The following is a 12237-nucleotide window of genomic DNA, read 5'->3' as shown; positions in this document are numbered from 1 at the left end:
TTTGTTCTCCTGGCAGTCCATGATATATTCAATACTCTTTTCTAGTACCCCAGCTCATAGGCATCAATTCTCCTTCTATCATCCCCAATCATTGGTCCTGCTCTCTGATGCATAGCAAGTAATTGCAAAGACTATGACCTGTATCAGGTGTACCTTAGTTAGTCTCTATACTGACACCATTGCTCTTCAGTATTTTGGAGAGGTCTCTGACAACAGATTATTCCAAAGCAATTTGTCTTTTAATTTCCTGGCTGCTGGTACCAAGAGTGTTGATTGTGGAGCCAAGCAAACTAAAACTGTTAAAAATCTCAATCTCGTTACTATCCATCATAATGCTTCCAATCTGCCCAGTGGGGAGAATATCTTATTTTCTTGATGTTGAGCTTCAATCTATATTGAAGGCTGCAGTTCTTGACCTTTTGCAGCAAGTCCTCCTTAGTTTCAGCAAGAGGGGTTGTGCCATCTGTATAACACAGATTGTTGATGAGTCTTCCTCCAATCCTGATGCCACTTTTCTCCTCATAGAGGCCAGTTATTTTACTAATTTTTCTATCTACATAGAAATTTCTAGAGTAAAGCTCTCTACGAGTTGAGTTTCACATTGGTCATTGAGGATAGGAATTAGGATAGAACTACAGCCTGTAAATCTAGACCCTTGAGTGCTAGGTTACATCCTTGAGCATCTAGCTTAGGATAACTGTGACTGTCTGGTGAGGCCATGCCAGAGTGTGTCAGGAGTATGCGCTTCAACATGGTGCCCTAAGCTCCCTAGGGACATTGATCAGCTGCCATAATCAATGAAGAGATTAGATTGGAGAGACTGCTGGACTCCATTCTAATCTAGAAACACAAGTATTAACAACATATGGCTACCCTGTTTGGGGTGCAGTCTCTCAGACAGCAAGGTTGCGATACCATGGATACCACACCTCTTGCCTGTGTTTGCACTTACCATATTGTTTCATTTTATTTGTTTACCCAAGGAGGGAGCAAATACCATTTGCACCAGGGCTTTGGTAAATGATCCAGCCATGTTTAAATAATGAGGGAGAATAGCATGCTGTGTTCTAAAGAATAGTAAATTTCCTGAAAGGAGAAAGAAAGGGACTCATAAAATTGTCCAGAACTAGAGATTCTTAGACATTGCCTGTGGAAACAAGGTCAGAATTTTGCTACTGTCTTCTTTTAAAGTTGGGTTCTATCCAAAATATATTTGCCTAGAGAAAAGACCACACAATTACACCTCTTGACTTAATCCTTGGCATGTTTGTAATTATTTTTTTAATTTGTCTTAAGGGGAGCTCTGGTGGCCTAGTGGCAAGAAACTGCAACTACAGTCCCAGAGGCACACGGTTCAAATCCACCAGATGCTCTGCCGGGGAAGGAGGGACAATCTCCTCCTGTACCAGTCAGATCTGATTTGATGGTACACTCACACAAAAATAATAAAATTTAAAAAAAAATTTGTCTTAGAGAACAAATTTTAAATGTCATAACTGGTTAATGTTGTGTTGCCAGGTATATGAGAAACAGTGGTTGAGAGTGAAAAAGCCAGAATATTATACTGAAGTCATGAGTCTAAAAAAGAACATGTGTTCTGGAAAAAAGACTGTCCTTCTTTCCCGATAATAAGGGGTAAACATTCAACCTGGGCCATAGTCAAGACTTTGGGAGGCAGGAGTTGGTCACTACAGGTTATCGTCTGTAGGAAAAATACCCATGGAAGAGATAAGAAGACGAGGAAGAGCCTAAAGAAATAAAGACATTGCAGTCAAGAGTTGGGCCCTTTGTAGGACAAAATTTGAAAATTAGATCATTTGAGGAAATATGTATCAGTAGGGACAATAAACTAAAAGAGGAAGATGTGTCTTATCTAATGTAAGATACGAAGGCATTATAAGAGAAACTTGGTACCAGGCTTCAGAAATACGAAAGTACTTAGAGCTGGTAGTATGCTAGAGTATGACCTTTTTTCTTCTTCTTCTTCATTTTCTCTGTGCACCCCACCCTCAAAGTGTGACTTTTAGAATGAAAAGTGCGCTACCATGGCTGGCATTAGGAAGTTTAAAAGGAGAAAAACAGAGCTGAGACTATACTAAAATTTTTTCCGATGTTCATTCTTAGCAGAATGCATTGCCAGAAAGTGAGGAGAATAAATTAGCATTAAATTCTTTCTGAAAGGAGTGGGATGTTCAATTTGGTGAAGTCAGTTTGACTATAAACAAGGGAAAATCTAAAGCACCTGGAGTCTATTGTTAAAAGAAGCTAAAGGAAAAATTACAAAATCAATTTTTGATGTATTAGCAAGAAAAAGAAATGTTTATTAAATCCAGATAGAATAAACTTGTTCTAGTCTTAGTTTTGGGATACTTATTTACCTCTACCTATAGATGATCTTTTGAAATTGTTAATTGTTATTGATATGATACATCTGTCACAAATAAATAAGAAGCATATGTATACAGACACATATTGGTTACACCTTTAATTGTACATTTTTCTGGAAATTTCTCCAGATAATTTTGACTTATACTGAAATATAAAATGAAAAATGGATAATACACTTGCTAGAAGTACTGTCCACTTTATAAAATATATCTTAAATATGCCACTCTACGATACAGTATTATATACATGTTTTTCTTTATTACTCTGTTTTTTATCATTGTCAGCATTTTATGGGAGCATGCTATTTTTGGGGGGAGCACTCTATTTGTCTTCATTTTATTGATAAACACATCAGAGAAGGATTTCCCTCTGAATTTCTGTTTTTAGGAGTGAAATTGGCTAACCTTTGCAGCTCAAACTAAAATTCAAGCTCATTGTGATTGAGTCAGAACCAACTCATAAACTGACCCATCAGCAGATTTTCTAAGACTGTAAATCTCTTGAGGAGAAATTGCCTATCTTTCTCCCTGGGGGCTGCTGATATATCAAACCATCAGAAAGGTGATACCTCTGGGTTAGAAGTGTAACTTCTTAGAAACCATACACCACCGGAGCTCGTAATTGTGCTGAGTTACAAAATTATGCTACTAGGATGATAGAGAATCTGGAAACTTGTCATATAAAGAACAAAGGAATGTGGCTATGTTTAATCTGAAGAAGAAAATTCTCAAATGAGAGGTTAGATCAAACAATTGAAATGGAATAATGAAGAGAAAAAAGATTTGGTTCATTTGCTGTGCCCTCCAACAGACAGAACAAGTAGATTTGGACTGAGTGAGCCTCATTTCTGTTTCTTGTCTATCTGCTCTTTACCTATGAATCATCCCTTTATGTGACATTTTGAATTTATGACAATATTTTTAAAACTACTTTTCAACTATTCTGTACATAACAATATGCATTTAATAATAAAGATCAAAGTGTGAGGCAACAATAATGCTAGCTTTGATGGCTAAGGTTATGTCTACTTGGCTAGGCCATGATTCTTAGTGGTATGGCAATGACACGATGATGTATTACTGCCCATTTTGTTACCTACTATGATCATTCTTCATGTCTACTCGATGCAGATTTTTGCATAATGATCTGATCTTGAAAACTTACTATGTCAGTAAGTGAGGAGTGAGTGTGTAATCACCTGCCAGGGATGACAGAGCATAGAACTGTAGTCAGGTCACATTTCCAAAACCAAACTTAATTGCCTTCAAGTTTATTTCTACCTCAAGAGACTCACCATTGGGTTAACAAGGCTGTAATCTTTGACTAAATAACTGTTTTGTTGTACAGCATGCTATATATACTATGCCACTAAAGCTTCTCAATTTAACAGTACTAAATTAATAATTGAGTCCTAGAGCTTTGCCTTATTTAATGAATTTTAATTAATTCTTATATTGTTAAATTGGTAACTGGATAAAACTATTAGGTGTTATTAGACTTTTATAAGTCAAGGATTTGAGACAGTGCATTGACAGAGAACTACCAGAAATGCAAGCCGGGTTTTGAAGAGGTTATGGCACTAGAGACATTATCACCAATGTGAAATGGATCTTAGCTGAAAGCAAAGAGTACCAGAGAAATGTCTTTCTGTGTTTCATTGACTATGCAAAGGCATTTGACTGTATGGATCACAAAAAATTGTGGCTAACCTTGAGAAGAATGGGACTCCCAGAACACTTGCTTGTGCTTATGCAAAATCTATACTTGGACCACGAAGCAGTCCTCAGAACAGGAAACACTGCATGGTTCAAAATCAGGAAAGGAGTATTTCAAGATTGTATCCTGTTGCCATACCTTTAGAATCTATATGCAGAACGGATCACTCAGGAGGCAGGACTTTATGAGAAGGAATGTGGCATCAGGATTGGAGCAAGACTCATCAACAACCTGCTTTATGCAAATGACACAACCTTACTTGATGAAACTGAAGCATTTTCCGCAGAAGATAAGACTGTCGTCTTCAATATGAAACTCAACATCAAGAAGAGAAAGATTCTCACCAATGGGCCGATGGAGAAGAGATTGAAGTTGTTATCAATTTCCGCTTGCTCGGCTCCACAATCAACACTCTTGGCACCAGCAGTCAGGAAATCAAAAGATGAATTGCATTGGGAAGTCTGCTGTCAGAGACCTCTCCAAACTGCTAAAGAGCAGTGACATCAGTCTAGAGACTAAGGTGTGCCTGATCCAGGCCTTGGTCTTCTCAATTATTTGCTCTAGCTGGACAATGGCTAAGGATGATAGAAGAAGAATTGATGCCTTTGAGTTGTGGTGCTGAAGAAGAGTATTCAGCATACCATGGAACATCAAGAAAACAAACAAGTCTGTTTTGGAGAAAATGAAACCAAATTTCTCCTTGGAGGCTGGGATTTTGAGACTCTGTCTCACATATTTTGGTCGTTTAGCCAGGAGGGGCCAGTCTTTTGAGAGGGATATCATGCTTGGAAAGGTCGAAGGACAGCACAAGAGAGAGGAATACCCCAGATGAGATGGACTCACTAAAAAATTGGAGTAATAAGAGTAGGTATGACAGAGATGGTGACATTGGCTTAGGATAGAGCAGGGTTAAGAGCTACTGTGCATAGGTCGCTATGAGTCACAAGGGACTCGACAGCACATAACGACAAGCAAATAGAAAGGAAATGGGGAATCAAATAATGACTAATCCAAATTACTTGCTATGCATCAGACAGCTGGATAATGACTATGGATGATAGAAGGAGAATTAATGCCTTTGAGCTGTCATGCTGGAAAAGATTATTGAATATACAGTGGACTGCCAGGAGAACTAACAGGTTCATCCTAGAGAGGGTGAGACCAGGCTGATCCTTGGAGGCAAGGATTCTGAAACTTCATCTGACATGTTCTGAACATGTTGCAAGGAGGGACCAGTCCTTGGAGAGGGACATCATGCTTGGAAGTGTTGAGGGACAGTTCAAGAGAGGAAGACCCTTGATGAGATGGATTGATTCAATGACTAGGTTAATGGGGGTGGTATGTCAGAGACAATAAAATTGGCACAGGATAGAGCAGGGTTGAGGGCTGTTGTACATGGGGTCACTATGAGTTGCAAAGGACTTCACAACACATAACAACAACAACAATTTAAATTAATGTGAAAAGATAGAAAGAAACAAATACATAGGATATACATAAAGAAGTGTAAGATCATACGTAAATTTGAAATCTTGTTGTTACGTACCATCAAGTTAACACTAACTCAAAGCTGACCCTACAGTGGGATTCAGAGGCAGTAAAATCGCATGGGAGGAGAATAACCATGTATCTCCTGCAGAGAAGATAGAGGATTCAAACCATGTGCCTTTAGGTTGTTACTACTCCTTGCCACTACCACCAGAGCTCCCTGAAGTGCATTAGCAAGTAAATTAAATAGAAATGAACCAAATATTCCAACTAAAAGACCATCATTTTCAGATTATATCTTTTTTAATTTAATTGACATTTTAATGAACGTTTTATGGAAACTTTGGATTTCCATTCATTCATTATTGCACGTTAAAAACTATTTGCCCCACATAAGATGCATACTTTATATATAAAAATACGAAATATTGAAAGTAAAAGGATTAACAAGTAAATCCTAAAGATATGACTCAAAGTTGATTTGTTGTTGTTGTTGTTTAATGCCGTCGAGTCGTAGACGATTCATAGCGACCCTATAAATGAACAGCCTGAGCACTGTTCGTAATAGAGCTTCCGGAGGCAAGCCATTTTGGAAGTGGATGCCGCTCCTGCTTCCAAAAGTTGATTTAGATGAATTAATATCAATAATTTCAATTTCAAGACAAGAAACATTGCTTTAGATTACAAAATTTTTATTTAATAAGGTTAAAACATAACAGCTTCAAAATGTACATAATAACAGAAATGGATAGAAACAAAAAATTCACAATCAGAGATGGACATGTTAAAATATTATATCAGTGTTTCATTTAAAGTAAAGCACAAATACAACAAAGCATATCAGAAATGTCAACTATATATTTGTTCTTTTCATATAGGATTGGAGAAACTTGCACAAAAAGGAAAATCACTGTCACCTTTAGCAAGTATAACCGGGGTCTCACTCTTTTTGATTATATCCATGAGTCTTCTCTTCCTATGGAAAAAATACCAACCTTTCAATGGTAGGTGAATATTAGAAAATAAAACAAGATAGTTTTATGTATTTATCAAAGACTAACTTACTCTTTTTCCTCTTTGTTTTAGTTTTAAAGCAGAAACTAGAAGGCAGGTAAGACATTTGTCTTTACAATTTTTTTTCTTAATGTTTTCCCACAATTATTGGTCACTGACAAAAATGTCTGTCTTTTCAGACCAGAAACAGAATATAGGAGAGCTCAAGCATTTTCAGGTAATAGCCAAGCTGAATGTAAATATTTTGAGTGTTACTGCATGTTAGTTAATATTTATACTCATTGTTTTATATAAGATATAATTACTATAAGTGAATGCTAATATGATAATTTGAGATAACATTGTCCTGAGGTTTTATATATTTAGTCACACAGCTGTATAAGGTAAACCTGATAGGCGGCCTTAGCTCTATTATAAAAGCAAGAAATCAAGGGGGTCACAAATTGTCCCACAGTGCTGATGTCTGCTGAAACCTAGTTAATTTATCCTGAGTTTATTTCTAATATTGCAAAATGTTCTCCTATTGTTGTTGACTGTAAAATGACAAACCTTTTGGGTGTTCCTAAGGCAGATGCAAGGCTCACAGCTCTGACCTAGGAAGAAGAGGAAAGGGAGTTTCAAAGGGCCAGTGCTGCTGCTTTGTCTCCAACTGGCTCCTTACTGTCATCAATATTGACTGTATAGAGAGTTATTATAAAAAATTAACAACATTTTGCTTTTGCTCTTTCAGCCTTGGAGGTACACAGAGCTGAGTTTCAATTCCATAATGCGTGTTCTATATCACTTTAAGAAAATGAATTCTTTTTCCTGACCTGAACTTCCTCATCTATATAATAAAGATAATAACTTCCTCTTAGTGATATCAAATAAAAGTTAAATCTTTTAGTGATGTTATGCAAGTTAAATAAAAGTGTGTAGTTGGACTGCCAGATATTGTTCCTGGGTGCTTAGCAAATGTAAGCCTTCTCTCTCTTTTCTAACAGTTTCTCTCTTACAGATATTAGAATGTCATAGCTGGAATGGATTCCAGTGACCCTGTTGTTCCTTCTCATCTTTAGGCATTTCCTAAATGACACAGGACATTCATATTGTTTTGTTAGATTTCATAGTATTTTGTATGTATGAGTAGCTATGTTTGCTATGTTATATACAAAATAGGTATTTATTTTATTTGTTTTGGTGGTCCTTGTTAGATCTGTTGTTGTTGTTAGATATCTTGGAGTCAGCTCAAACTCATATCAACCCTATTAATAAGAGATCAAAACTCTACCCAATCCTATAGTAAGATGCATTAGATATTATAGAAAGATTGTGGTTACCACCTCCTAAAGTTTGGGGGTTTAATTTTTTTAATTAATTTTTGCAATTGAGAAGACCATAGCTTACCTCCAGAGCACCTTAGTCTTCACACTGACATCATCATTCTTCAGTATTCTAGAGAGGTCCCTGACAGTAGATTTTTCCCAGCACAATACATCTCTTGGTACTGCTAGTACCAAGGGTACTGAAAATGGTTGTTGAAGATAAATTATGGAAGTAGATAACTAGTAAAATATGTATGAGAGTCCAAGGGGGTGAGGGTAGGAGCAGATGGCTAAGGAAAGGAAGGGGGATAATCATAAGGTTGCACAATTTGATGGGTGGAAGGAAGAGTGGAGAAAAGAAATGGGAAAGATCCGGTGTGAAAAACAAAGTATATCCAGGGTCACTCATGTGTGTAATATTTTATGAATTCCTTATTTTTCGGTGCTGTGTAGTATCCCATTGTGTGTTAATACCATGGTTTTTCTATCTATCCATTCATTTATTGGTGGGCACATAGGTTGCTTCCATCTCTTTGCTATTATGAATACTGCATTGGAACAGATGAAGGAAATAAGTCATTAAAAGGAATATATGATTAGGCATTATTTGTATGACAACAGTCCAGAATAAGAGGTGCTTAGCAAAGTGGACTGTGGGAGGAGGAATGGGGAGTAGGAAATCATGCAACAATGAATAAATATATATCTTTTTTGGGAGTGAATTGTGGGGTAGAGAGGAAAACACGCAACAGTGAATAAATGAAAATAAAAATTTCCTGTAAAATTTCATTAAAATCACAATTTAAAAAGTTTAAAAAACAAAAAAGTATACAAACTTGGTAAACAAACCAGTATAAAATAAAAATTTCTTTAAAAAAGAAAAATTATGGGAGTAGACAATCCATCTTTCCCCACATAGTGAATTCAAACTGCTCCCCTTTCAGTTAGCAGCCTTACGCATAATTTACTACACACAAACCACTTAAAACAGACAAAAAGAGATATTTACAATTTTATTTTAATACAACAACTTGAGATATTGGTTGTAAGTAGCATTTGCTTTCTGTTTCAGGCCATGAAGATGCTCTAGATGACTTCGGAATATATGAATTTGTTGGCTTTCCAGATCCTTCTGGTGTGCCCAGGGTTGGTTTTCCTAGTGGCTAATTAGATAAAATATGGAGCCCTGCTTCAGCAGAGGTGTAAGCTGTGTTCATGAAGCACTGGAGCGTTGTGCTGAATGGCTACATTCCCCTTCATCAGCATTTAACACACTGTAATGAATGTGATTGTGAGACTTGGGGTAGATCATCTTCTGTAGCCTTTATAGATAAGGCTAATACAAATAAGGCCATCATCTTAATTCAGTAATCCCTAGCTGTAAACTCAGTGAAAATCCCAACAAGGCTGCAGGTCAAAGACATGTATAAATTGGGAATTGGGTAGATTCAAACTACTGAGGTTACAGTTACCACTTAGCCACTAGACATTAAGGTTCCTTGTGATTAACCAGGACTTGTATTAAGGTTTTATATTGGGAAGATCAAAAGTCTACAGTCCTCAATAACTTGAGGTGGAAGAATGAATACATTAATTATAAACCAGAAGCCCCGTAACTGAAGCTTTTTCATACCTTTCCGCTATATACCTGAGTAACTTGCTCTGGAGCCATGCCCACATTTAGAGGCAGATAAACTCTGAGGAATCTGTTGAGGCTCTTTGTTGACTGCACCATCCTGTTTTGGAGAAGAGAGAAATCAGGCTAGCAAGTAAAGGAGGATAGAAACCAAGACAGAGGAGGAGAATCTATGTAGGAAGAAGCCAAAATAGCAGTTAAACAGCAAGAACAGCAGCCAAACGTCATGGCCTTGAGAGGAAAAGAGAAACTGTAATGAAACTAGTCTCAGAATTCAGGGAAAATAATCACTAAGTCTTTGAAATTTAAAAAATAGAAATAATAACTTGTGATATAAATCCAAAGAGAATTCTCTTACTCTTTCTACTTGTTTTACTTGCTACTCTTGCTCTTTGAGAAGTTGGATAGAAGGAAGTTTTGTGAAATTAGCATGTTTATCACTTATCAACAGCTCTAATAGCTCAGCTCAGGCTTTTCAAGAAAAAGAATCTTCTAGATGGGGACTAAGGTACGCCTGATCCAGTCCATGGTCTTCACAATTACGTGCTATGCATCAGAGAGCTGGATAATGACTAAGGATGACAGAAGAAAAATTGATGCCTTTGAGTTGTGATGCTGGAGAAGAGATTTGAACATACTATGGACCACCAAGAAAACAAATAGGTCTGTCTTAGAGAAGGTAAAATCAAGTTTCTCCTTAGAAGCTAGGATTTTGACGCTCCATCTTACATAATTTGGACATGTGGCCAGGAGGGACTGATCCTTAGAGAAGGACATCATGCTCAGAAGGGTGCAGGGACAGTGCAGAAGAGGAAGACCCCAAATGACATGGATTGATACATAAATAGGAGAGTAGGGGTAGGTGTATCAGTCAGTGAGACTGGCTCAGGACAAGGCAGGCTTCCAAGCTATTGTATATAGGGTTGCTGAGTTGCAGGGGTCTTGACAGCACATAACAACAACAAGGTGCAGATGTATAAATATGACATACCAGAAGTTGTATTGGAGAAGAGTACTGAATATCCCATAATCTGACAAAAGAACAAACAAATATTTCTTGGATAAAGTACAACCAGAGTGCTCCTTAGAGGCAAGGCTAACAAAGCTTCATCTCATATACTTTAGCCATGTTGTTGGGGGGTCTATGCCTCGGAAACAGACATAATACTTAGAAAAGATAGAGTGTCAGTAAAAAAAAAAGGGGAGACCCTCAATGAGATGGATTGACACAGTGACTGTGACAATGAGCTCAAGTGTGTCAGAGCTTATAAAAATGGAACAAGATAAGTCAGGGTTATTCAGAGTGTTGCTATGAGTCATATTTGACTCTATATAACAAAAACAAGAAGTGATCGACCATCCTTCTCACTGCTGTTGAGTCAATTCCCAAAAACTGGTCGGTCACAAGAAGAAGAGTGTAGGTGGGGAGAAGAAGAGACTTTGGTAAAATAAATGGAAAGCAGTATTTGCAGGGGAAAGGAAAATATGAAATATTAAAAAAATAATGTTACTAAAAGATGAGTGTCAATCTTAATAAAATGCATGCTGGGTTTTACCAAATAGAAATACACTACTATACTTTTCACAATTATTCAATCATTTAGCGTTGACTAGTATTAAAACTAATGCAAATATCTCCTTCATTAGTTCTCTATTTTTCGGTACCATTTTTGTTTTACACAAAGTGACCAGCACTTCCAGCTTTCTTTGCTTTTCCATCACCTCTGCACACATACTTGGCCAATACTATCAAAAGAACAATGGAGATGCAAGATAACAACATGTGCGTTCTGATTGTAAGCTGTCTAGAGATCCCTGCTTTTGCTATTTTCCCCTTTCTATTCTATTTCCCTTACAGTAGGTACTACCAGCTTTCTTCTTAAATGAAGGGAGAAGGGGAGTTAATGATAGATTGGTCAAGCTATTCCTCTTCTGACCTCACAGCTGTGCCGTGGCACTACCACAGGGTAAGTGCAGGGAACTAGGGCAAAAGGAACACTCTAGAGGAGAGAAACACAATCATCACTAGTTCCCATTGTTTTCAATAATATGGTCTATTGGAAAACTATCTACTAGTCCTCCTTTAATTTTCATTTTAAACGTGTCCCATTTTCAGATGCCGAGTAGCCCTGTTCTTGCCTCTGATGATGTATTAGGACAAGAGTTGCACAATACAATTTATGAAGTTATTCAACACATCCCTGCCCAACAACAAGACCGTACAGAGTAAGAACAAATTTGCGTTTGGTGGGGCTACTGTGATGCTCAGCATTCAGCCCATGTTTTCTCCTAGAATGAATGGAAAACATGAAAATTTAAAAAAAACACATTAAAGCAGAAAACTAGTTTCTGTGCATCTGGTAGCACATCCTTAGAATGGTAAGCTGCTAACAAAGGCAGCACCTCTGACAGTCTAAAAAACATCAGTCTCCAAGGGAGAAAATGGGAAGTCTCCTTCAATGTGATTTATAGCCTCAGAAGCCCAATGACAGGTACCTAAAATTCAGTTTATGCTTGACAGTAATGAGAGAAAAGGAAAGAGTGGTTTAGTGTTAAGGAATTGGACTGCCAGCCCAAAGGTATGTTGTTTGAATCCACAAGCTGCTCTGCAGGAGAAAGATTGTACGCAATTTAAGGCCTTGGAAATCTGCTTGAGAGTCAGTTATGAATCAATTCCAACTCAACAGTACA

At 37.3% G+C, this 12237-nt stretch overlaps 1 protein-coding gene across 1 annotated transcript in view; it reads left to right on the top strand.

Annotated features, from left to right (window-relative positions):
- HEPACAM2 (HEPACAM family member 2) overlaps positions 1 to 11776 on the top strand; it is a 67715-nt gene extending 55939 nt beyond the window's left edge. Inside the window, exons 5-9 of the mRNA XM_006891497.1 lie at positions 6471 to 6596; positions 6679 to 6703; positions 6786 to 6823; positions 8983 to 9056; positions 11663 to 11776. Coding sequence (XP_006891559.1) covers positions 6471 to 6596; positions 6679 to 6703; positions 6786 to 6823; positions 8983 to 9056; positions 11663 to 11776 — 377 coding nt within the window. The remainder of the gene's footprint in view (positions 1 to 6470; positions 6597 to 6678; positions 6704 to 6785; positions 6824 to 8982; positions 9057 to 11662) is intronic.
- The last annotated feature ends 461 nt before the right edge of the window (positions 11777 to 12237 follow it).

This window comes from Elephantulus edwardii, unplaced genomic scaffold (genome assembly GCF_000299155.1).
Source record: "Elephantulus edwardii isolate Elephantulus edwardi_28Jun2011 unplaced genomic scaffold, EleEdw1.0 scaffold00098, whole genome shotgun sequence".
Taxonomy (NCBI): domain Eukaryota; kingdom Metazoa; phylum Chordata; class Mammalia; order Macroscelidea; family Macroscelididae; genus Elephantulus; species Elephantulus edwardii.
This window is presented reverse-complemented; position numbering and strand designations above follow the sequence as displayed.